Source organism: Lytechinus pictus, unplaced genomic scaffold (genome assembly GCF_037042905.1).
Source record: "Lytechinus pictus isolate F3 Inbred unplaced genomic scaffold, Lp3.0 scaffold_19, whole genome shotgun sequence".
Lineage (NCBI taxonomy): Eukaryota > Metazoa > Echinodermata > Echinoidea > Temnopleuroida > Toxopneustidae > Lytechinus > Lytechinus pictus.
In genome coordinates this window covers 17,480,342-17,507,835 of record NW_026974140.1, presented here as the reverse complement: position 1 = coordinate 17,507,835, position 27,494 = coordinate 17,480,342, and the positions used below count along the sequence as shown (strand labels likewise).

At 34.7% G+C, this 27,494-nt stretch overlaps 1 protein-coding gene across 7 annotated transcripts; it reads right to left on the bottom strand.

The window, feature by feature from the left end:
• Window positions 1-899: 899 nt before the first annotated feature.
• LOC129260778 (ubinuclein-2-like) lies at window positions 900-25,783 on the bottom strand. Of its 7 annotated transcripts, none has more exons than XM_054898746.2 (14): window positions 25,494-25,783; window positions 22,460-22,567; window positions 19,551-19,655; window positions 18,010-18,138; window positions 17,374-17,507; window positions 16,332-16,845; window positions 15,805-15,872; window positions 14,761-14,930; window positions 13,847-13,916; window positions 13,333-13,419; window positions 11,655-11,798; window positions 9,448-11,075; window positions 7,351-7,449; window positions 900-5,729 (listed from the first exon to the last, which is right to left on the bottom strand). In XM_054898746.2, the coding sequence occupies exons 1-14, from the start codon at window positions 25,656-25,658 to the stop codon at window positions 5,680-5,682; spliced, it is 3,471 nt and encodes a 1,156-aa protein (XP_054754721.2). In that variant the 5' UTR covers window positions 25,659-25,783; the 3' UTR covers window positions 900-5,679. The 7 variants fall into 7 exon arrangements, with proteins under 7 accessions (XP_054754721.2, XP_054754723.2, XP_063970601.1 ...); XM_054898748.2 differs by lacking the exon at window positions 25,494-25,783 and adding an exon at window positions 24,384-24,541; XM_064114531.1 differs by lacking the exon at window positions 25,494-25,783 and adding an exon at window positions 24,254-24,349.
• Window positions 25,784-27,494: the final 1,711 nt, after the last annotated feature.

Below are 27,494 nucleotides of genomic sequence, written 5' to 3'. Positions count from 1 at the left end.
TACATATTCTTTAAATATACGTTTTCAGATATCTACTTATACTACAGAGAATAAATTGACATATAATTGTATTTGTATAGAGAAACAAATGTTTTGAGAGGAAAAGTAATTGTTTTGCTACTTGGTAACATAATTATTGCGGTATAAGTGTATTGAGTATTTAATTTACATGTTATCATTCAAGTGGGTCTATATTACTAGACTACACTAGCACTATGGGTCAGGAAACTGGCCAGGTATGAGTAGTTGAAGACTTGAGATGGCGCTATCGGTTAAGGATATAGGTTGTAATCTGTTCATGGAATCCATGGTTCAACAATGGTTAATGGAAAGTATCACATCAATAATAATGCATTATGATAAAAACAATAATCTAATATTAGTGTGTTATTTCAAAAACACAATATTCTATTCAAGATATTAAATAGGAGGAACAAGGAGGGTGAACTAAATGCCAATTTGACTGTTGCAAATAATATTACCTTTTTAAGAATATGGACTGAAAGTCATAACTTTTGGCTCTACATCTATTTTAGGATAAAACTATATTTTTTACATTTTAAAATATTAGTTTTGGGTCTCCTCTGATGTTAATACATATTATTTCTAATTTGTGCATACATTGACTGCGATTGAGATCAGTGATCTGAATTAAGCACTGCCTATCAAATAGTTTTGTAAAATGCTTTTTGCATTAATTTATGATTATGTCGGAATTAAGTGTCAATTCATTATCATTGTTGTAAGGATTTTTTTTATCGTTTGATGGTTGAAGTCTTACTTTGACAGATCTCATCTCCCAAAATCAATGTTTCATATATGGATTGCATCAAAGGAAATTTTAAGTACAAACGGGAGTGAGAAACAAGTGACATAGTACAGATCGATCTGCTGTCATCTTCATTCAAATCTTTTTCAATTTATTTTCTTATTCAAAATTGACAACAAAATGTAACATCACACTCCAAATGGGTGATCTTTTTTTATAAACTTTTATCACACTTTTTTGCTATTACAAATGCTCGATAGCAATGGAAATAGAGCTCCTAGATATTTACAATTCGAGCTGATCCACCTAGAAAGGAAACAGAAATCAGTAGAATAGTCTATCTACGACCACAAACATCATGCCTTCTTGTCATTAATAAATAAATACAAACATCTCAATTAATTAGTAATTTGTCAAACTCATCTGAGTTCCCAATCAGAACGGCAACCAATATTTCAAGGTATAATGCTACATCAATCATATTTTTAAAAATAACGCCTCACATGCAAATCATTAATAGTCATCTTTTTATAAAATTTGAATTTCATTACTGTCATGGTTAAAGAAATGGAAGAGGCAGGACTCAATTCATAACATATCTGTCATACCCAATTTATAAAAACACATGCATAACTTACTTACGTGTTGTCTATTAAGAGCTTATAATTATGGTCATTTTATGCAATGAGTGATTTCAAGTTCTGTGTTGGTGCTGATATTTCTTTCCATAGCTCCACCCTCTAATTTGAGTTTACAAAAATGATTCATATCGCATTATTGGTAGCTCAATACCAATTGAGACTTGTCCCAGGACCATTCTTGATTTTATTTTGGTGATGAGCTGATGTAAAAAAAAAAAAAAAATTGGTTGAAGAAACACTGAACTTGAACTCAACGAATGTCCTGATACACTCTCTGACCATCCATTTTGACAAAAATCTCAACTGACCTCATAATGCATTAGCTAGAGTGCATGTTAGTGCACTGGAGACTCAGCACTAACAGAAAAACATAATGCAGAAAAATTAATGCAAGAAGGCAGGTCTTAAGGAGTGTCAACAAAATTAGATTTCAATGTGTAAGAGTATTCAATAGTAAATAAGTTACATCTATCAAGGTCTCAGTGCTCTTCTATCAATTCATAAAGATTGTGAACAAATTCCAGAAAGTCTACAAAATATTTGAAAATCAAATGAGGCTGTCATTATTTCATTGCTATATCAAACAACAATATCCCCGACAGATAAAAGTATATTAATACTTTTAATTTACCAATGCCATAATACACTCTTTAAGATTAGCTCATAATGCTAAAGAAAAAAAAAAGAGAGTAATCATAACGAATAGTGTATTCAGTTATTTTCTTCCTCTCAAGTTTTCCTGAATAATAAAATGTAGCACCCTGACATAGCAACAGTCTGTTCCATTGTTGAGTAAATGAGAGCAGTGCATGCTTACCTAATATCCAAAGTCTGCAATCTCTGCATAGTTTCTAATCTTTAAAAAATTCTTGAAAATACTAAAATAATTTTGAAAGGACATTACTAGGAAGTTTTTGAAAATATTTTTTTTACCAATCGGGAACATTCCTATAAGAGCTATCAGTTGGAGGAAATGGAATGTTAAATTCATAAATAAATAAGCTGATTCCTGCACCTATAACAATAACTTCAGGGGATAAGCATTTAATCTAATCAATAATCACAGAAAACCAAATGTCATGTGGAATCATTAATGCCCCAAAATTTTAAAAACTTTGTAGTTAGAACCTATATTTTGTAATTTTATAGAGGAACTTAAAATAATATATACCTGTAATATAAAATGGTTTTCTCTATAAATATAAACATTCATCAACTTTTTCTACTGAAATTGTTCTAATGGCTAGTTGACACTGAAAAGATTCTACTCTATCGTTTCTCACAAGGGAAACAATTTAAGTACAGGGTCCGAAAAAAACTTTGCAAAAATTCATCAGTACTCTATCCAACATTAAGCAAATTGTGATAGCTGAATAATATAAACAGCATGCATGGATAATTAATTTAATATAGCAAAGAACATTTCATAATTCAACGGGTCCAAGCATATCAGAAAAGAAAAGACAGAACTTCACAAAGATAATCAGAATAGATTGAGTGGATGTTCAGAGTTAAGGGGGGGGGGGGATACATCATGAAAATTAATTTCAAATTCATTACATTAACAAGACATAGATGTTGAAATGAAAATGTAAGTGCTTTTTAACTATTACATTAACTATTACAGACCACCCAAGTCGGACACTCAAGGGAGCTTCAAATTTAAGGAGATTTGATAGCTTATCTTTAATGTGTAGCAATAAAAAAAATTATTATTTTGAATCATAACCACAATTTGCACTTTTTTAGAGTAGACAGTATAACATAAGGATGGAAATTATCACTAGAACTGCATTAGCACATTTTCAGCCATTGCCAGTCTTTGCTAAACAACACACCAATGGACAATGAGAAGTCACCTACTTGTGGTAAATTGCTAAGATCTATCATAACAGCAATGATCATGACATTTTGATTTACAGCTTACATACATGTACAGGAGATTATAAATGACACAAATCACGTACGTTTTCAGGATCTGAAAGTCACACTCTCAATTCTCAGTCTATACTGTAAGAAAAATACAACCAATATATCAAAATAACTCCTTTGATTGGCAGGTCCATAGCTCTGTTTCTATACATGGAAGATAACTGATTGCTAAATGACAACAGAAGGGAATCAATACTATTCTACATACCAACTTCACATCCAAAAGTTAATCAGACAATTTATACTGGCTGCTTAGAAAAATTGTTAGCACTAACAGAGCATTAACAGTAGACCGAATCACATCTTTCAGCTTGTGATGCTTCCAAGCGTGCAATGTCGAAAGCCAATATGCATTGTTCTTACATTTGGCACCGGTAGTAGCGACATTACCAGTTGTAACAGGGCCTGTAGTGCATGGTAAGGGCTAACATTTCTGTGCAGCCTGTACTGATATTGAGGACTAGTCTTACACCAAGTTAAAACACTAAGGAATAGACTTACACCAAACTGGTACTCTGACAAACACCTCCACAGCACTAATACACCTTTACGCCAAATCTGATACATAAATGGAGACATCTCATACAAGTTGTAAACATTGACTAAATGACTCTTATTGATCACTCCATTTCACATTTTGGTTAAAATGCTTGGATTTGATTAGCTGAGATTAGTTACTATGGCAACAGTCAGAGAATAGCAATTTGTCACAGGCTAACATCTATCATGAGGCATCTGTAAACGAGTCAGTCTGTTGGTATAACTCCACAAGAACATATGTTATCCAAATGATGTTTAAATGAGCATTATCCAGTAAGTGCGACTCAAGGTATACATACCAAGGTATAAATACCTATATAAAATATCTAATCATGACAAAGATACAAAAGTCACACAGAGTATACTGATCAAGGTCAAAGGTCATACAACTTCTATGGAGAATGATCAGACAACTCTTACATTCTATCTACTACTATCCCATCAATATTAAAGCACAGTTGAGGACTACAGTCCCACATACTGACTTCCCTGCATGGTTATATGCAGCATTATGAGTATTCCCTGATTAAAGAGTGATTCCATCACTTTCACATGATTATCTAAATTTATAATCAAAGTCTGAGAATTGGTGAGTCCACATTCGAGGTAATGATTGAATTGCAGACTGGAAATAGAAGTTGAAGGCTGAAATATAGTTCACAGAAACAACATTATGTTATAGACACTTACATAACCAAAATATAAAATACACAGATTATAAGCTCAAATTACATGTACCAGATTTTATTTTCAAGAGTGATCTTATACTTGATAAAAATTATTTTATAAAATTACTATTCATAATATAAAACTGAAATGCTTGGGCAAAGTGGAGTAAATAAGGAAGAGAACATATGGAGTTACAAAGAAATGACCAGAATTGAAAATATGTGGTAGTATATGGAAGATTAAGGGAAAAGACATAGAATTTTATTAAATGATAAAAACTACTTCAATGACCAATTTCATAAATGAGCACTTAAAAAAGTTCATGCCCATGTACTATATCTGAATAAACTTTATTTATTTTTTATCAAAGAGGGGTATACTGAATGGAGTGTAAGATAATGATGAGGTGCATTCATATCATATTCTTATTTTTTAATAGAAATTGATTACAACACATTTTTATTCTATTTTGATTCAAACTTTATCACTTCACAGTATAAGAACCTTGAAAATCCCTCCAGAGACCGATGAAAGGAGGTTTATCTTAACTAATGCTGATAATGGAAAAAACAGTTTAAGTTTAAAAATACAAAATACTCTTCAATATATTACACAAATTGTCACATGGTTTGTTGCCAAATGATTTGTTTATCACATGACTTGATTGTCACATGACTCATCAACTGATCACATGATGTATCAAGAAATGGAAGTCTGAAGATTGTGCACTACTTTATCTCCCAGGCAGACTGACGGTGCTGAGTCTTCAACATCCGAAAACCGTTATGATGCCAAACAGAAGAAAAACATCCAAGATCAAAGAAGAATTATAGTTTCATGAAGATGGCAAGTAATAAGGAAAGTATTTCATGAAGATTTTTGTCAGTGATTTTCATTCACAGATGTTATAAGCTACTGGAAATCCTTGCATCTGATTGGCTAGAATAAATTAGACAGTTAAAATAATCAGTTTTCCATAGATTGATCTTAGCCAATATATTACAGAGATAACCTTCAAATGTTCTTCAGGTCATTGATGTTTGATGAAACAGAATGATTGGTGACCGTCAGATGTCTTCTATTGACTGATACTCATCGACCTTGTAATCAACCTTCAAGGTTTGTATATCAGATGATACGATGCTGATTGGAAGAAGTGTCACCTGTATACCTAGCATCTGTAACAAGAAGCAAAGCAAGAAATCAAATCAAATCAGTGAAGGAATGTTTATACAGAAGAGAGATACAATTATAATTTTTATGTTACTTTTTTTTGGGGTTGACTTGTAATGTGTTTCATTAACACAGTCTGAACAAGAGTACACCTCTCATCTTCTCTTAACAGCATGACGATGAAGAAGATTCTATACAATTTAATATGCAAGGGCAAATGATATTTTAATCTAACAGTAACAATATACTTTGCGAAAATATTAATTATACATCCATTTTGGCACCTAACAAATCTTTCATAATAATAGCATAAACTAGGAATATAGAGTGAATGAACAACATGCAATGATCTCTTTATATTCACAGTTAGGTGCACTACATATAAAACAAAAACAGGGCAAATTGATGAAGATCCAATAGATAGTTATTTGATTAAAATGAAATAACTTCATGGGAGTGTTTCATGAAGAATATTGTGTGGGATTTTCACTGACAAATTTGCTCTCAGCCAATCAGATGCAGATTTCAATAGCTTATAACAGTTGCCAGTGAAAACCAATGACTATTTGATTCATGAATTGCTCCCCAGGTAATGCTAAGACATGCTTCATGTACTAAAGAGAAAATAATTCAGTGACATACACAATAAAGTGTACTAGAATGGGTTTATCACTATGTGATGCAAGCAAGATAACTAAAAATATGAGGTGCACTGAAGATATTGATATAAATAATGAGTACAACTGGTTCACAAAAAATACTACAGAAAATGAATGGCTTTTGGTATTGAAAATAAAAATTATGACATAAATTAATATTAAAATACCTTTCAATGACCATACTATTCTGCTATCCTAGTCTAGAGATGAGATATATTTGGGAATAGGGAAATAATATTCGGGAAAAGAGATTGAATGCAAACAAGGGACAAAATGATATAAGAAATAAAATGAGTCCATGCAAATTCTACAATGTAACACAGATATTGTACAAATGTACAAAAAAATCTTTTTCTAAGCCTGGAATGGGTAAAGTAACTTATAACTATGTTAAGTACTCAATTTAGAACCTTGCATCCAGATCCAACCAAAACTGAATATATTTAGTCAAAGTTCTCCCCATTCTGTAGGAATTGGACCGACTTCTGGCCAAGATCTGATCAAATACGTGATTTAATGTAACATGGTCATGTAGTTTCAAGAGTCAAATCATAGAACAGGACCCTGTCGTACAAAGATTTGTGATTGATCCAATCAATCTTAACTATGGAAAGCCATCAATGTCATATATATACTTGTATATGTATATATACATAGAGAGAGAGAGAGAAAGAGAGAGATGTACACAATGTCCCGCTGGAAACAAGCTGACCAAACTTAATTGTAGAGACAATAATGTATCATGAACAATGTGTCAAGAAAACACTTAGAACAGACAAAATTAATTTTAAACGTAGATATTGAGGTTATTGGCTTTCCATAGTTGAGACTGATTGAATCAATCAGAATTCTTTTTAAGACAGGGCCAAGGTGTAAAGATGAATGGTGCCTGTGTTGTCATGCTCAACATACATGCATGCTAGGCTAATGATGAGACGACTATCATGCCTATAACATGCTAATTTACCTGCAAAGGCCTGATGAGCACACAGCAAATCTAACGCATCAGGAGGAAGAGGGTGGGAGGGGGAAGGAGTAGTCTGATGAGGGGGTAATAAACCACCACCTGATAGGAGATAGGTGGGGTAAAAAGCAGAGGTAATAAAGAGATACATGTAGGAGACAGGTGGGGTATTAGATGGAAGGGGGAGTAGAGGCAAAGGTTAAGAGACAGATGAAGTAGTGGGGTAAGGAGGGGCAGTATAGGCAAAGGTAATAGAGAGATACAAGAAAGGTGGAATATAGGTAAGGTAAGAGGGTGGGGTAAGGGGGAGGGGGAGTAGAAGCAAAGGTATTAGAGAGATAATACATTTTGCAGCATTGTTTTATAGCATAGCATTGTTCTTGCTTTCTTTATTGACCCAATACCCTAACTTCTTTGGCCCAAAGTTATAATAGAGTCCGACCTCTCTTATCCGGCCTCCCCTTATCCGGATCTCTCACTTGCCGAGATTTTTTTTTCTATTCAATCTAGTACGTGAGGAAATGAGATTTCAATCTAAACTCAATCCTATACGCAAACTCACTTTGGTTACATATATTTTCCATTATAGTCTACATACAACATTGTTTTTCATGAAAATATCTCACCCAAATCACCGAAAGAACTTAGGCAGGATAATTTTCCAGTAAATAAGGGCGCAGAAAAACAACACATGTCTCAGTAGCTAACACTAGGCCTTAATACGGACAGCGCCATCTATCATGTTTGAGCCTATAGTCAGTACAACATGGCTGACATTGCGAAGCTGCGATACCCGCCGCGATGATCTAATTGTAAAGCTTTGTTTCATCATCGTCATTCTCTTTCTTTCGAGGTATGTTAAATGTTTACGGTATACCTCAACCATTTTAGCAGGTAAATTATCCAACAGTTTTGGCCATCCAATCGATTTCATTTCCGTAAAAATACCACCTATAATTTGCACTGACACTGCAGTGAATACTGTCTGTACGTGCGCCCACTACAATAGATAACATGTAGCTACCGCCGTTGGGGAGCTGAGGTAGCAGCTGCGTGTATTTAATATTGAGTCTCCCAGATCCGGATAAATCCCTTATCTGGATTGGTGCTGGTCCCAACGTGTCCGGATAAGAGAGGTCGGACTGTAGATTTAAACTAAGCCTTTGAACCCTGATGTATATTCAAGAACACAAGAAATGTATTAAAAATGTCTATAAAATAACATTGAACCGCTGGGAGGTCTTAGGCAAAACATTGGTAAACCGGAACAGCAGTTTCGTCCCAAGTTTTGGAGCTGATTAAAAATTGCAAATGTGTTGTTTGTCCAGGACGAAACTGCTGCTTTGAGACAACAATTTTCAACAAAGACTTCTTGGTTGCTCTTTGTCATGGAGGCAAGACAATGCAATTTCTATTTTCTTGAATTGGTCGTGGGTTGTGGAACAGAAATCTCCCTATTGTCCATGCCCTGAACAGAATATAATATATAGACATATATTTTGTGTATGTGGGTCATTTAGTACTGTAATATGGCTATGAATCACAGGCCATCACTGAACCATATTTAATCCTTTGTTGCTCTCTCTCCCAATGCCCCCTATAAACCCCTCCCTAAGCAAGCATTCAGATTACGATATTGGAGGGAATTTCTTTGAAGCTCAGGAAAGTACACTCCTAACAGATACTAATGAGAACACAAAGTTTATTGGATCAGATTCTGCTTGCATTTCCTACACTTAAAATCCATGAGGGAACTTAAACCTCCTTTGTTAATTGTTTTTTTTTAATACCTTTACAGTTATGGAAACATACATGAGCTGCATGAAGAATAATAATTACAAATCATTGTGTAATTTTTTTTGAGAATCTGTCATTCCTGCATGTTACTTCAAAATAACTTGTTGCTAAATGTATGACGCTCTGTGCTCTTCCAATAATACATTGTCTTGCACTAGGTGCATTTTATGTGCCTGGGTTTATAACCAAACTAAATCACTTGGAATACTGGATTAATTTTGTCACCTTGAATAATTTGTACATAAAACTCTTGTATCTTTAAAATCTATTTCTATTAAGGAGAGTGTGATATATGTCGCTTACCTGTAGGAGATTGATGATAAAATGTCCCTGGGGCGGGGCCTGTGATAACAGCATCTCCTACCGGGCTCTGAGGTACCCCACCCTGGGTTGAGCTTTGCACCATAGGATAGTTGTTGGTATAGTTAGTCCCTCCTGTGGTCTGCTGTCTTGCCGTCATGTCACTGAGAGGCATCTGCTGATATCCTCCACCACTTGCCAAGGTTTGATAGGAAGATGGTGAGGTGGTAGAATAACCAGCAGCTATAGGTGAGGTGTGACCAGGGCTGTATTGCTGATGAGGTGATGTATACTGTCTTGGAGTAGTTGAAGAATAGGCAGATGGTGAGGTCTGCTGGGGGATTGATGGTGAAGCTTGAGCTTTCATAAGATGGCTGTGCTGAGAAGGGGTGGAGAATGCTGATCCCGGACTGTGGGCGGAACCAGCGGCTCGTTGCTGGGTGTTGGTTGGCGAGACATAGCTTGAACGACGAGAGGTAGACTGTGATGATGATGAAGATAGACGGATGTTGCCGTTGCCCGGGGCAACCTGAGAGGACATCTGAGGTAGTGGATCCATGCCCCCACCTATTCTTTGAGTCGTCACATTTGATGATCTACCCTGTAATGATGTATTGCTTGCAGATTGGCTGTAAGGCATCGTGTGTACCCCACCTACAAGGATAGTTTGTGATTTAGGTACCGGCGATGCTTGCCCTTTATGCTGTATCCCTTGGACTTTCAATCTACTGTTAGAATTCATCTTCTCAAGCTTAGAATCTCTTTTAAGTCTAATAACTGGCTGACCTAATTGCATTTCAGATCTGGGCACATTGCCAACAATAGCTACATTGCTGACACTGGGTCTCACTTTACTCATCATACTTGATGATGTTACATCCTTAGCCTGCAAACCAGGCTCTTGTTTATGCATTGTTCTCCTGCTATGCATATTACTAATGGCTGATAATGCAGCAGAGCAGGACTGCTGACTGGGCATTGAGTCTACACCAGCTTGTTTTGGAAGCATTTCTCCTGTGGACATTGCAGCTAGTTTAACAGTCTCTGGCATCAATGCAATGTTCTTTGTTCCTTGGACTTTGACATTCATATCGAGAGTTCTAATATTTGATGAAGAAGCACCACCTACCGCTGGTCTTGAAACTTGTGAGTTTGTCACTAATTGTTGGTTTAGCATCTGATCTACCAGGAAACCAGGGTCAAGATGAGGCAAGGGTGATGTACTTGAGACAGGAACAGTTTGTGCTGTGGCAACCACAGGAGATGCTTCCTGGTTGCTGTCTGACGAAGCTGTCGCATACTCTGTACCTTTGAGGTGAGAGCTTGATATCATGGCATCCATAGAATCTTCCCCACTCCCCATGCAATCAACCAGTGTTGGAACATCTTCTATATGTTTAGTAGTGACTGGACTACCAATCATCTCATTGGCCTGCGTACTAGATGGTTCAAATTCTTGAGTCTCTGAGGAGCCCTGAGGGATTGTACTCGAACCTTCAACATCCTCACTACCCAAAGTCTTCTTGATAGTGGTCAAGAGTAGTTTCCTAGGAGCTCCAGGCGTAGATTTACGCTGCTTGCCTATTGAGGTTACATGATCATGGACTGCTCGACTTTCCTTGAAAAGATTTCTGTAGGGATAATATATATTTTATTTGCAGTTTAGGAGAGAGAGAAGACCAAAATGCCCTTCATAATTCTTAGATATATCAGGGCGTTTCCATGAATAGTAAACCTTGAGTATCGAACCCAAATTTTTCTCTATGCTTAATTCACTCAATGAACCGCTCAAGTCATGATAATTTAAAAGCATTACAACTTTTCATCCGAACAAGAAACAAAGATAAAGCATTTCAGAAAGGTTCTATATATAGCAAGTCGGACATACATATTATATGGAAATACCTTTTGTAGACTTAACAGTTTTCCTACAATAAGGATAAATATTTGCATCCCACAAAAATCACATTTTGCAATATTCATTATACGATAAATATCTGAGACATTGAGCATATTATGCACAAAATACAAATATCTCTAATTTCTATGAAAATACATAAGCTCAACTGTATTCCTCTTGGCTAAGCATTATTTTTTAAAAAAAATATTCACTTCTATATGGTTAATGTATTTTTGAAAAGGAAAAAAAGACAAAATAAAGATTTTGATCATTATCAAATCCAGGAATGACCAAGTTATTTTTGTCTGACCTTGTTTGAATCCAATCTTTAGGCCATAGGTTCTTGACGTCCGATTCTAGGAAAGCTTTCAGGTATTCCTCTGCTGACTGGGTTCTGGTTTTACTGATCTCAAACGTCTTAACCTTGACCTTTACTACCTCACATAGTAGAGCTCTGTAACCAGAAAGGTATCAAATATTAAGTAAGGATAAGAAAACAGTGTCTTACAAAATAGAGAAATTTTTCAAGACTATTTTAATAAGAGGAAAGAAAGAACTATAGGTAATAAAGTCTTTTATAGTCTCAGAAGAGAGGAAATGGATTTTGAAGATACCATAGTTGTGTTAATATTTAAGTATGACTCTTAGGAGGTGTTGCAAGAAAATATTTGTGATCAATTGCAATATTTTGTTGCAATTTTACAACTGATAGATCAATGTTAGTTATAGCAAATCAGATAAAACTTCTCGTTTCAAGGAGCAGATTAGCAATCAATCACTAATTTGCAATTAACTGCCAGACATATGATTGATTTAGGGACCAAAAATAAACTTGCAATTGATTGCAATTTTCTTGCAACACTCAGTAAGTCACACTTACCTGTAACTCTTTGTGAAACACCCCTCTTATGTCACTTAGAAATAACAAGTGGAATGCCTCTGGCCGTCTCACCTGCATCACGCGATTCAATATAGCAGCAGTGCTGATTTTGAAAACTACTATAACTCGCACAAGATGTTCAGTGATACTTGGTTACTCTTATTTCCACGTTTTATGAACTAGACCAATACACTTATAGAGATATGATGGCAATTCAACAAATACCCCCAACGTGGCCAAAATTCTTTGACCTTACATGACCTTTGACCTTGATCATGTGACCTGAAACTCGCACAGGATGTTCAGTGATACTTGATTACTATTATGTCCAAGTTTTATGAACTAGACCAACACACTTTCAAATTTATGGCTGTAATTCAACAAATACCCCAATTTGGCCAAAGTTCATTGACCCTAAATGACCTTTGACCTTGATCATGTGACCTGAAACTTGCACAGGATGTTCAGTAATACTTGATAACTATTATGTCCAAGTTTCATGAATCAGATCCATAAACTTTCAAAGTTATGATGGTAATTCAACAGATACCCCCAATTCGGCCAAAGTTCATTGACCCTAAATGACCTTTGACCTTGGTCATGTGACGTGAAACTCATGCAGGATGTTCAGTGATACTTGATTAACTTTTTGTATAAGTTTCATGAACTAGGTCCATATATTTTCTAAGTTATGATGACATTTCAAAAACTTAACCTTAGGTTAAGATTTTGATGCTGATTCCCCCAACATGGTCTAAGTTCATTGACCCTAAATGACCTTTGACCTTGGTCATGTGACATGAAACTCAGACAGGATGTTCAGTAATACTTGATTAACCTTATGGCCAAGTTTCATGAACTAGGTCCATATACTTTCTAAGTTATGCTGTCATTTCAAAAACTTAACCTCAGGTTAAGATTTGGTGTTGACGCCGCCGTCGCCGCCGCCGTCGCCGCCGCCGCCGCCGTCGCCGTCGCCGTCGGAAAAGCGGCGCCTATAGTCTCACTCTGCTATGCAGGTGAGACAAAAATGGAGAAAAAAAAGAACAACCAAAGAAATTGCATCAGGAAAATTATACCAAGAGCTCTAGTGTGTAGAAATACATACCTCAACCTGTCATCCCAGATAAACTTCTTCTTGGGTGGTTTGAGTTCTATTACCTTCCCTTCTGAATCATGCGTAGGTCCAAGATCCCTTTCATAACAACAATATAAAGGAAAAGGTTTATATTTAAATTTGGTTATAAAGACAAGAGTCACAGCATTTGTACAGTGCTACTATTCATTCAAAAATATTACAAGGTGCATATTCACTTTTAAAATACATGTAGCTTTAACTAATTAATACTAACTTAATAACTAGATTTTGTTTATTTCTAAAACATCAGGATCACAAGAAAAATTGACAGTCCTAATAAATCTCACAAGAGGGTATTCAAAGTAACTTTAATCATTTTTAAAGACCTATAGGCTACTGATTTCCAAGTGTATACACATTTAAAACAAGACACAATAGCTTGTAAAGTTGCATTCTGATGCAATACCAGAATATTAAATCCATACATTAAAAACATTGTCCTGAAAATCATTAATTTCTCCTACAGGGATTTTTCTCTACTTACATCTTGAGAGAAACTTCTTCACATTCTGTTTTATATCTCATCTGTTGATCAGGCATCACTTCAGCGATAGCTTCAGAAAAAAAAAACCCAATAAGATATGTACCAGATCGGAATTAATTCCTTACAATTAAAGCTAAATGATAGTAGTTGCAGTAAACACTGATTTCGTGAGAAAGTCTGTAAAACCAAGATTAAATATTACTTTATCATCGTGGATCTAGATCTGGTACAGTTAAATAAACTGAACTCTGTGAAATCATAAAATCTAAGCTGAAAAACGATCACACTGAAGATCGCCAACACAGATAGGCACACGTGGGACAGTATATTATTATTGCTGGAATAAAGACCCAACGGAAGTGCCCGAATCCGCGCTTATTTTGCTTATTTCTCAGCAATTACACAATTTCTTCCAGAATCCTTTGGCACATATTTTTTATTCATATAAACAGACACTTGGGTGGTCATTACCGTATATTGGATTCTGTAAAAAGTCATTTTGAGATCGTTACCAAAACTGGCATTTACCTTTAAGCACTTTATAAATGTTATGATCATTATTATTATTGATGCTGAAGTGTCTTATATGCAGCTTCATTAGAGTTGGGGTAATAATTGTCTAGTGCCATATCTGACAGACATAAGCTAAATGTAAGAACACACTACTATTATGATTATCATTAATAAAATTTCATTGTAGAATTTGACATATATCTTCAGCAACAAATTGATCCACAATGAGCTGCACCCAACCCAGGTGAAGTAAATGGATACCCTGTAGGACCATAATAAACAGTTGGAGCTAAAGCTGGGGTAATATACAGTGTAATATTGAAAAGGCAACGAGATAATCAGCACCTTATAAATGCTATTATCATGATTAATAGCAAATTTGTGTGACTTTAGAGACTTACCTTCCCGAAGCCTTTGAAGAGGTTCTTTGAGATGATTGTCTTGAACACCTAGTTGAAGTTTCTTAGCTCTCTTCTGAAGAGTAAGTTTGGTGCAGGGTAAATGAAAAGCTAAATGTGAATACACTGCTGATCTCTTACTACAGTTCACCATACGGGTACCATGCTCTATCCTGAGAAATAAAAACACACAAGCTCTCGTTCTGAAGTCGGATTTAATTTAAACTCTGGTGGGTGTTTAAAAAAGTTCTTCATACATGTAAGTTACAAGTGACTTTACAAATAACTGGTGACCCTTTCTGGAGGTAAATTATGCGCACCAAATTTTCATAATTGTGGAATCAGCTCCTGAAAAACGATTACCAGTCGCTTGTAACTTACGAACAGCTTTATGAAACATCCCTCTGGTCTAAAGTTGTGGTTTAACTATGGATAGCCAATTGTGACATAAATCTTTTAACAGAACAGGTTCAACTCTTATGGCACTTCAAATCATTCTTAAATGGCTGGAATGGAAAGGATAATAGGATAGTTGTCTTCAGCATAAAAGAATCAGAAAATAACACATTGAACAGAAGAAATATACAATGTAAACAAAATTTTAAAATTTTTGGTTTTCCATAATTTCATCACAGAGTAGTTGAAATGGACTTCAGCATATGGGGCAGAAATACTAGGTGAAGCAGCTGGAAAGTTCATATCCTGGACATTGATTGGTCTGATTTTTTAATGATTAGTTTCATAAATCATGGCTTTCAAATTAAAAAATTTAAAGGGCTGCAACATCAACATGGAAATGATGATTGGTTTCTGTTTTAAACTTCAAGTATCAACTTCAAGTTTAATTGCAAACTAAAACATTTCCCATGCATAAAGTATGTCGTTTGTTTTGATGCAAAACTATTCAGGGTGTTCAAACTTTCTGACATAAGAGCATGTGTTAAAACATCAATAAAACAGCTTGCTTATTCAATCAATTAAGCCCACAAAGGTGTTGAGATTTTACACACAATTACTGCATTCAGGTACATTACCATCTGAACTTACTTGAGTAATAGACCATTGACATGCGAATTGAAGAATTTAGTCTTTCCTTCAACTGACTTCCTGGCAGCCTGAAAAGAGTAAGAAAAAGAAATGAAATATCAAACTTCATCATCATTTTCATCACATTGAAAAAGAGACACCTTTTGTGGCTAAAAGCATGCATTATCATAGTGTTCTCAGAGAGCTACGAGAGAGCAAAGAAACTGATGAATATGAGTATGAGAATAAAGAAATATTGCATGCAAATCTTGATTTCAGAATTCTATTTGATAGCAGTTGAGGTTTGAATTAACTTATTGCGAGATTTATGAAAAGAGGATTAGTCTTTCCTTCAACTGACTCCTAGCAGCCTGGAAAAAAGAGTAAGAGTGAGAAATTTCTGCCCAATGCTCTGATGAAATTTTGATATCTAAATGAAGCATTTCTAATTGAATTAAATTGAAATGAATTAAACATAATCATGTCTTACTGGATTCAATCCAGGGCAGATTTCTTCAAATTTTACAAAAAGTAATTTGGTATATTACCTCTTTTATCTTTTGAATGTTGTCTAAAAGTTGAAGTGGCAGTTCTTGAGGTAAGTTAACCTTCTCTTTAGCTCCACCATCCTCGCCCCCGATACCAGGAGCAGATGGCGATATGTTAAGATCACTATCCTGATCACCACCACTCCCTGCAGCCATACCACCGGTAGAAACAACCCCACCCATCATACCGTCCGTACCATTCATTAAATCAACCATCTCCATGGTTTCCTTATCAAGATCAGCCACTGAGATACCAAGATCCAAGGACATGTCAACCCCTGGAGCCGCCTGTGCCCCGCCAGATGATGATACCAACCCTGGAGTGGTGGTGGTATTAGAGGAAGATGCCTTGGATGTTGCAGCATTTGAAGTGGAAGGTGGTCCATTGAAGGTCGAGGTAGCTGGATGACTTTGTGGTGATCCTGGCAATGATCCAGTGTTGCGCTTCAGTAGTTCGGCTACAGTTGGGGTGCGAATCAGTCTCGGCCCCTTCTTCTTCTTTTTCTTCTCTTCCCTAAAATAAGAAATAAAAAATACCAATAGCAATGCCATGTCACAATATGCATCTGATACCTCATTAATCTGTTATAACCTCATTTACATTGAGATGTGTACACTTCTTTTATTGTTTTTATTGGTACTTTAGGGAAAGGAAAAAGCTACAAGAATGCAAAATAAAATACAACATATTTTGAAAAAGGAATAGTTCACTTCATTATTACAGCATACTTGTACATGTATGAGTTAAAGTTATAACCTAACAGAATTAAATATTTGAAAATAGAGACAGAGTATATCAACCATTCAAATAGGATTTAGTAGCAATTAACAGCTACATGAGCTATATATTTATCTGATGAAATACATTTGAATAGAGTAATGATACTCTGTAAAATGATTAGATTAAAAGTCATAACTATTAGCTCATCTTCAAGCAGGCCCTGCATAACGTAATATAATTTCATAATGTTTTAACAACTTTACAAAAAGGGTTTATTTGACATTTGGTCGAGGATTCAGGATTTATTATGAAGCATATTACCTGGCCTTTTTCTTCAGTTGTTTCTTAGTTTTCTTTGAGATGTGATCTCCACTACCACTTTCACTTGATAACTTTCTCTTCATCTTCTTTTCTCTTTTCCCATCTCCATTCTCCAGTTTAAGTCTCTTCTTTTTCTGTCAAAAAGACACACAGATAGCAAAGAATAATATCGTTATTTTACAAATAAAAAAAATAAAAACATGCTAATTCCACAAAGTCGATGAGTCGTTATACACACCTAAGAAATTTAGATTTTCCCTATGAAAATTAAGGCTTTTTAAAATGTTAATACTTGAAAATTCACAATTGATATCACAAGATTATGATTTGAAAGTTGTGACTATTTTGCACGTCACAATCTAACAAAGTGATCAGGACCCTGCATTTTAAAGTTTTAAATATATGACAAGGTCAAAGGTGTCACAATTATCAAGTCAGGTCCTTGTCCAAGTCCTTATCTCTTGGAAAATAGTGTTTCTTGAAATGGTTCTTATCCGGATAAGCAGATACAGAGTATCTCCCAAGAAGTCAGACTGGTGTTGGGATATAGATCTCATGGTATCAAGAACTAGGTTGATCTAGAAAGAATGCATGTAATGCTAATAAACAAATCTACTGGGTCAATGCACTCCTTACCTTTGGTGTTCTAGGTTTTTGGAAATCACCATCTTCAGAATCTGAGATTTCTTTGAATTTCAGCTGACCAGAATTGATGTAGAATCCTCCAAACTGTGTTGTCAGGCTGGCAGGGACTAATTCATCATACTGTTAATAAGATAGACAATACAAGTTAAATATCAAACATAATATCTTAATCTTGTGAATTTTATATCAAAGGTAAAAGAAAGTAATTGCAGCAAACAATTATTTTACGAGAAAACCTTTAAAATCAAGGTTAAGTACCTACCACCATATTATCAAAAATCTAGATCTCTTGCATTGAAATCAACTTATCTTTGTGAAATTATGAATTCTTAGCTGAAAACCATCAATTCTGATGATAACTAACACAAATAGGCATATGTGGGACAGGGTATTAATATTGCTCAGAAAAATACCAGACATTTTATGGAATTCCGTGCTTACTTTGCTCATTTCTCAGCAATTTCACATGGTTTTTTTTCCAGAGCCATTTGGCACATATCTTTCATTTATACATAAAAACAGTTGGGTGGTCATTTTATTAGATTCTGTTCGAACTCATTTTGAGACGGTTACTAGTATTTATCTTTAATTAGTTATGCATATTTATAATGCATAAATCATACCTTTAGCTCCAACTGAATAAAAAAAAACATCATAAATGATAATTTTGGTGGAAATATTCTAACACTCCCAGACTGCTGTATTTAAAGGAAAAAATTGGTTTGAAATTGATTTCTTCTGGACTTCATTATTTCATGAATTTCTTAGATATTTCTTTTTTTATTTTTACATTTTCACTTCTCTTTGTATTTTTCTAAAATCCATTGCAGAATCTTTATGAAATGTAAATAATTATGGTACAATTGATCATTTTCAGCAAATGAAAGTGAAAATAGTCATATCTACATGTATATGAATGATTAGGAAGAGAGAAGTCCATTAATATTGGTCTTACAAGATGCACAAGAAATTTACGTAAATAAGCAACACAGTAAAAAATATTTGGGCAGTGGAATGGTCGCAGAAAGTGTGGGGGTCATTCACCCCCCCACTTCCTCTGTGCGTCGTTTTAGGAATAAACATTAATCTTTGGCGCAACATCTGTCTTCAATTTCACCCATACATGTAATCTCCCACAAGAAGTTCAAGATCAATCATTTCTTAACCCGTGATTTGTTTTACATGTAGCCCTAATGAGAAAGTCCAATAAACATGTCTGTACATGTGTACATCATTAAGTTGAATGTTATCAACTTTGTATAATACTGTGGGATATGTGCAAGCACTATTAAAATGTAGCCACTAAACTAATAAAAAATAATTGGTTCAATAATACATGTAGCTCCAAGGTTGAGAAGAAAATAGTTATTAATTCCCACATTTACCATGCTTCTTGCTACATGACCCATGTATTAATTCTTTGTAAACAATGTACATACATTGTACACTAAGCCTATGGGATATAATCAATCAACAGCTTATTACCTGTACTGTACAGTATATACATGTACCAGTATACTTAATTAACTTACACATTCAGAATTATCCACGAAGGGATCTGTTTCATCATAACCCATTCCAGCATCTATCAAGTCCTCTAACAACATCTTCTTCTTCTTTCCCTTCTTTCCAGGTTTCTGCAGGATATATAAAAAAAAAAAGATTTTGAACATATGTATTTGCTCATAAATATATATTGAAAAATAGTGTTAACATCATGAGACACAAATACACTGACAAATACATGTACCAAATGGTCAAGTACTCTTACATGTATGTGTAATATGTACAATATACATGTACACTGTACACTGTACATGTACATTATTGAAGAACCTACCCACTTAATGTAAATGTATGTACTCTGTACATGTACAAGTATATAAATGTAGTGCAGAATGCAGACATCCATCAAGCTCACTTAATCTTTCAGGCAAATCAACTCATTATTTTGTTTATCATGCTCGTAAAAGAATTACATGTTCTTTGAAGCAAAAAAAAATGAACAAAGACTAATACATGTATGGTCTACATGGAAAGGCTGAATACCTTATTTCAGTTTTCTCGCTTGGCAATTAAATGTGTGATATAATAATCAACAAAAATGAAACCTGATACAAAAATAGTCTGCTTGTTGTTGCAGTAATTTGAGTATTTAAATCATTTGCCCTGATTTCTAGTAAACAAGACTATCAATAAGCAGCACTTGATATTAAGCATTGGAAGCAATTTGAACCACCAAGATGGAGAAAATTTGACTAAATTCTGCAGACAGAGAGACACACAAACTGCACATAGAAAAGCATAGATGGGACTAGATAATGTTTTAGACATACATGTACAGTACAATGAAGGGGCTTTTAGAAAGCAATCCTTTGCAGTGGATTATTTATGACACTCCAAAAACAATAGTAAAAAATTGATTAAAATTTTGTTCAATCATTGTATTAATCTTGAATTTGTTTTCAAAGTAACCGAACTGAGTATAAGCCTGGCAGTCAACCTGAATGAACATACATGTATCATTTCCTTGTCCGTAACTGAGAGATAACTTCACAACATGACATTGCATCACAGTTTCCTTATGAATGATACATTTTGACTAGCCGAGATGCACACCCAATATCTATCAATCTCAAGATCTAAATTTCTAGATCTGATTGTCTTTATTATGATCTCACCTTTCTTCTTGGATCAATATAACATTGTAATGTGTTTTGCCCTGTAAGATGCCATGTAATTGGGAAGGGTGCATATGTAAACAAGCAAGGAATGTAATGTATGCGTACTGGTTCTTTCTTTCAGTGAATGACAAATATTCACTATTTCTCACAATTTTTGAAAGAGCTACAAGATAAAAGGGAAATTTTGTGACTATAAAACAGCTAGTCTTTATTTTTTTTTTGTCTACACTTCTCCAAAAAGAAAGAGAAATGAGGAAAAATAGCTTGAAAGTGGTGGGATGCAGGGAAAGGCTTGCTCAAGTGCTGTTTTTATAATACATGTAGTTTACATTGTACATACATTGTAGGCTGTAGCAAAATAAATGTCAAGTCGAATAGGGAACTGGTAAACTCATAACACAATCTCTGAAATTTGATGAACTTTATCAGGGTTCCCAGCTTTTCAAGAAAACAAAATTCCCTGATAATTATTTAAACCCATTCCCAGTTTCCCATGTTTTCTAAGTTGTTGCAGTGAATTGAATGTATTTTCAGTATAAAAACAATAATGTAAAACTAATTAGTACCACCATAACCATTCATTCAATGGATGTTGTTTTGATATGCAACAAAATATAACAGAGTCTGACTGACTACCATGCTTTCGACTTTTAAGTTTTGGGCCGATCAAAATTCCCTGATTATTCCCTCATTTGAGGCATTTTCCCCTGATTTGAAGTATTTTCTATCAAATTCCCTGATTTTTCCCTAACTGGAAAAAAGTAAAATAATTTTCCCTGATTTCCCTGTTGGGCTGGGAACCCTGTTTGATGGGGGGGGGGGGGGGGTCGAGGACCAAAGAGCAGTTTTCTAAACTGTAAAGTTTCTAAGGAACTGTGTTATTAGAGATAATTTATTTAAAAATTTCAATCCAACAAAATAATTATACATGTATTTCCAGATCATGCAGATGCTCTGGCTGAGGGATAGGGATAATATTAACAGTAATATTAGTAGTAGTAGTAATAATACATGTAATTTAAATAATGATAAAAAATAATAATAACAATAATAAAGATAATATCAATAATGATAAATGACTAATAATAATAATAATAATAATGATAATAATAATAATGATAATAACAATAATAAATAATTCATTTCACTTTTGTTACTGTTAAAATTACATTAATATCAACATCAATATAGGGCTACAGTATTCTTTAGAATCAATACCAATATTACATGTATATATTATAAAATAGCTGTATTATTTCAAGCATCGCGATTGGTCAATACGCGTCACATGACATCCAACTTTTTTTGTGCACTGCACGGTAGTGCAAAAGGTGTGCAACGAAAATTGACATTGCACGCTCGAGCAAACCAGTGCGGTAGAAGTCCAACAAAACTGTACTGTAACTTTTTAAAAAATTGTTTCTGTGTTGCTATTTTATAAAACAAATAATGCACTTGCTCTGTCGTGCGTAAAAGTAAATGCAGAGAAAGCTCGGTTTCTTCAGATGGAGCACACTGGGCACTCGCCGCAAGCGGATCGTGCACAGTGCGACTCCTATCTAAAGAAACCTCGCGTGCTCTGCATTTCCACTAACGCACTCGGCTGCATGCATTATTTGTATAATATTACACTATTACCAATAAAAACAAATCGATGAATAAATGACAATTAAAAAAAAAATGCATAATAGGCCTGAAAACAACTACAACAATATTAGACTGACATCCATGGATTTAGGAAATCAAATGATACTCACGTTATACTTTTCTTCAAATTGTTTTGCTATGGCCTCCAATCCTTGCAGGTCTTCTTCATGTATATCATTGAAGGTTTGTGCCTCTCGAGCTTCTTCTGATTCTTCTCCCTGTAGAAATTAATTCATTAACAGATTCATTAATCTATAATGAAACTACAGTATAATGTAACAATAATTAGGAAATGATGATGATGATGAAGATTAATAATAATAATAATAAGTTATTATTATTATTATTAATAATAACAATAATAATAATAATTAATCATTATAATAATAAGAATAGTGATAGTGATAATCATTCATAATAATACACAATAATAGAAATATTTAAACAATGTTTTGTTTTTGTTGACAATATTATTAATAGTTCTGATACACCTGATGCATGTATATGGGAGAGGCATGATAGATAAGGCTCACATACATGTGTACATGTACTTCACAATACAACAGGCCACAAAATACTTTTCAAAATGAAATAACATAAGAACAATAATAATATTACAATATCATAATACAACAATTCATATTACCAGTACCATTTTTAATTGTAATTGTTTGTTCAATCCAAGAACTATTATCCTTCATAATGATAATCAATGACAGAACAAAAAATAGCCCAAGCCAATGTATGAGATGAGATTTAGTTGACAAGTTGACAGATCAGGGCCCCTACAATGGACCTCATTATTCACAATAAAAAAAAATATGAAAAACTAGATTGCTACTATTATTATATAGTAGTAATATATAATACTAATAGCAATAATAATAATAGTAATAATAATATATAATAAGAAATATGAGAATATAAAAATTATAATAATCAATAATAAAATAGTAGGCAAATAAAATGATACAATTAATTTCAATAAACTTGTAGGACTTGAACCTCTGATAACAAAAAAAAATCTATTTTTTTTCCAGCATTTTGGTATCAAATATGTCATTACATCCATATTGATTCAATTGTAATGTAATAAATCACACAAAAAACATTTAAAAAAATAATGATTTTTTCCTCATCTCGATCTCCTTGAAATATTTGATTTTATAACAGTTAGGCCTAGAATCGATATTGTCAAGTATCTTCCTGTCAGAGCAGATGTTTAATGTCTTGGGAATGAAAAAAAAACTCAATAATAACCCATGATAATAAAATAAAGTTGACATTTGTGAATTTGATGATTTTTTTATTACATAGTCATAGGATCTACATATGTAGTTCTGGTCCAATATTGATTTTGCAAATAACTACCTCAATTAATCCAGAACTGAACTCTAAAAATAGATCCTAATTCCTATTCCTAAAAATATTCTTTGACATTAAAAATTGGATAATGCATTTGCATAAAAAATATATCCATTTATTTTTTGTCAACTAATCTCATATTCAAAACATTATTTACCCCCAAAATGTTACTGTCTAGAATTACAGGCCTAGCGTTATAACTTCATGGGCTTTGAAATGACAAACAAACATGTATAAACTATAATGATCAAGATTAAACTTTTTTTTTCATTCTTGCGAATAAAAATGAAAACCAGAAATATATTTTGTTCTCCCGTTACTTCGATTGATGAAGAGAAAACAAGCAAAGATTTGAAATGAGAAACATGTATCATGGCCCATTTAATTTTCATAACTTTACTGTCTCAACTTCGTTAAGATTGTTCACTGCAAGAAAGAATAGAAAGAAGCAATATTTCTCAACAACAAAACGAATTTAAAACCCCCAAACGTAAAGTAAAACACTTGGTGGACCGAACACTATCCTCTATTCAACGCACCGGCATTGCCCCGCGACAGCTAGCCACACAGCATTGACCGAACCTGACCCTCAGCGCCCACACGCGCGAACGATACGAAACATTTCTCATTCAATCAATCCATCAATAATACACAACGCTAGCTCATTACCGCATCGAAAAATAAACCCGATCCGACGAAACCAGTTCCTCTTTATTATCCCCCAACGAACCTAACTCCACAAATACCATTTCCCGCTCGACGTCCTCAACGAAACACCCCAATGAGCAAAGCCCCGCTCAACTACCCCTCCGACGTCCCATTCATTCACCAATACATACCCATCAATACACACACGCGAACCACATACACACGACGCATACACACAGAAGACACACACGGATACGACTTTGACTTCATGCAAATCAGCTCGTAATGATATGCACGCTCAGCAAGGGAATCTCTTCATTCTATCAAAATGATTTTACACAGAAATTGCTTCTTTCAACACAATCTTCAACAGAAAAATACTACATTCGAACACACCACCAATTTAACACACGTCCCACAATCTACTTTCTAGCACAGGCAAGGCATGCACTCTATTTGACCCTGAACACTACTCCAAGCATCCACAACTCACTCACCAATCAAATTTCCAGCACATCTCAACGTGACATTTACTTGATTTATTCAAACATACAAAACCTTGTCCAAGTCAAAAAAATATAATTTTAACATCTACCCATTAATAGTAACAAAACGTAAGAAATATACAGTGCGCCGTGGTCAGAAGATATGAACGGTGCGCACCTCGTAATTCAGCAAAATAATATCATTTGTCAATCTTTATTTGTGTCGAGTTCTCAAGTTCATTCTATGTTTTTTTGCCCCGCCCTTCGTCTAGTTTTCGGGTTGGCAAAGCCAGAGGAAAAGATGGCGGCTAGTTCTTGGATAATTGTCTTTCATTCCCGTTTATTCTGAGCTACATAAAACCATGTAGTAAAGGTTCACGTTTTGGAATGAGGCGTAGCAAGAACGCAACAAAAGACATCAACCATTTACATCGTATCCCAAGCTGGTTTTCACATGTCTTGTCACATATGGAATAGTATAAATATATTGAATAGTATGAGCTTATTTAAAAGTGGTAAAAAAGTGGGGAAATATAGTACAATTGACAGAAAAGTAGCAGGAACGATAGAACAGAATTTGTTTTATGTAATTCACAGCATAGGAACAGTAAAAGGTGACAGGGGGTTGTGAGATTTGCGTACGTACCAAAGCATTTTTAACCAGGATTGGATAGGCAAATTCTGAACATTGCTCTTCTGTTGTTTCTCCCAGGTCGAGCACGAGTCGCAGCGCTGGGGGTGATTTGTTTTCCCTCTGATCCTTGAAAGTTGGTCCAACCGAAGCTGGTATAATCCTTCTACGTTCTGCCATATCAGAAATATCACCTTATTCCATTTCCCGATATTTAACAGCAAATTTATCCGTATAGGTTGCCGGTCTCATGCGGGTCGCCATCTTCACATTATTGACGCCACTGCGCATGCGTATGTTTATTCCGCGCTTGAAGTTCTAAAGAAAGTTTAGGTGGTGTGTCACAAGGCGGGATGTTTGAAGCGTGAGCTTCGCATAGCCTAATGTTATTGTTATGAATGATGAAGTTAATTCTGAATCAACTGTATGCCCTAAAGGGTTATATTTGAAGCTGAACTGATTCATCTACAAGACTGATATTATTTTTAAAGACAACGATAACCAGATCGCGAGGTCGAGATTGGAAATAGGGTGGGGGGGGGGGGGGGCGCATCCATTTTTATTATCCAGTGTTCAGGATTGCCTGGTTGTCAATATTGGTAGCGATCCTAGGGGAAGGAATGGGGGGGGGGCGTACTCCCCATCGATTAAAAAAAATATGTATAGGAGCCTATGGGAGAGGGTTACCCCCCATGGAACAAAAATCGCCGCTTATGGTTCTTGGTTGTTGAATAAACACTGTCGGATGGTATTGTTGTTAACTGGACCAGCTAGTGAGAGGTACATATATTATATGTCGAATTAGAACCCCCCCCCCTCCAAAAAAAATGAAAAATATGAAAAATGAAAAAAAAAATGAATTAATGTATAAAAAAAATAAATAACAAATAAAGATTAATTTTTAAAAGAAAATAAATAAATAAACAAACATCTGAATAAATAAATAAGTAAATGAAATAGAATAGATAAATAAAATAATGAAGCACACACACAAAATGAATAAAACAAAATAGAAATGCAATTGCAAATGAAATGTGACAAACAAAATGTCATTAAGAGGGGAGGTTATCATTGTCAACAAATCGAGAAATCGCGCTTTATTTTGGGGGGAAGAAAGGGGTGTGTCCTTGCTCCTCTCAATTCGTGCCTCGTGGAATTCGACTAACGGGAGAATAAAAAGGATATTTCGGAAATACCGAGTCTTTCATGTCCTACTTTCATACTTCTGACTTTTCAAATTATTTGGCACAGCGATATTTTGTTCCCTCCAGACCGACAGGCTGAAGGGAGGAGCGACACGACAATACTCTCTCCCAAGATGGTTGCTCTTTTCCGGGAAAGGGGGGGGGGGGGGTCGCCGCCCATGAGTTATGTAAGGGATAACTCGATCAATAAATACGACTCAATTCATTAACAAAATCTTTTTATTCAGAAATTACAAAAAAAAAAATCAGCCTGTCTCAATGTCAGCATAAAACAAAGTTGATCCCCATGTACATTGCCATTGCAAATTAGCAAGCGATGGGGTTCATTTTAAATTTGATACAATTTTGCATTATATATATTAAAAAAATGGTGATGCATGTAAAATCAAATTCATCTGAGTTATAAAAAATATAAAATATCAGAAATATATTTGGCAACCCCTTGAGCTTTCGTTTCAGTCCAGTAACTTTTTACATCTGTATTTCATTATCAATCGGACAGAGATAGACCGATGGAATTAAAATGATCTGGAAATAGATAGGCATTGGGAATGTGAAGTTTTTGCCTGAAGAGAAAGGAGAATGAACATAAACATACATTATACTTTCGAAGTAATATTAAAATACACAACATTCATAAATGTTTTTATCTTTGGGCCGATTTCGAAACCATCCTTTCTTTACCGTCAAGTTTATCCCAAATTCCCAATTATGCCCAAGGCCAATTGGCAAGCGAGCGTACCAAGCGACCACAAACAGCACTCTGTATTCTGGTAGAATTTACAATAATAAATATGAAAATACACTAAAA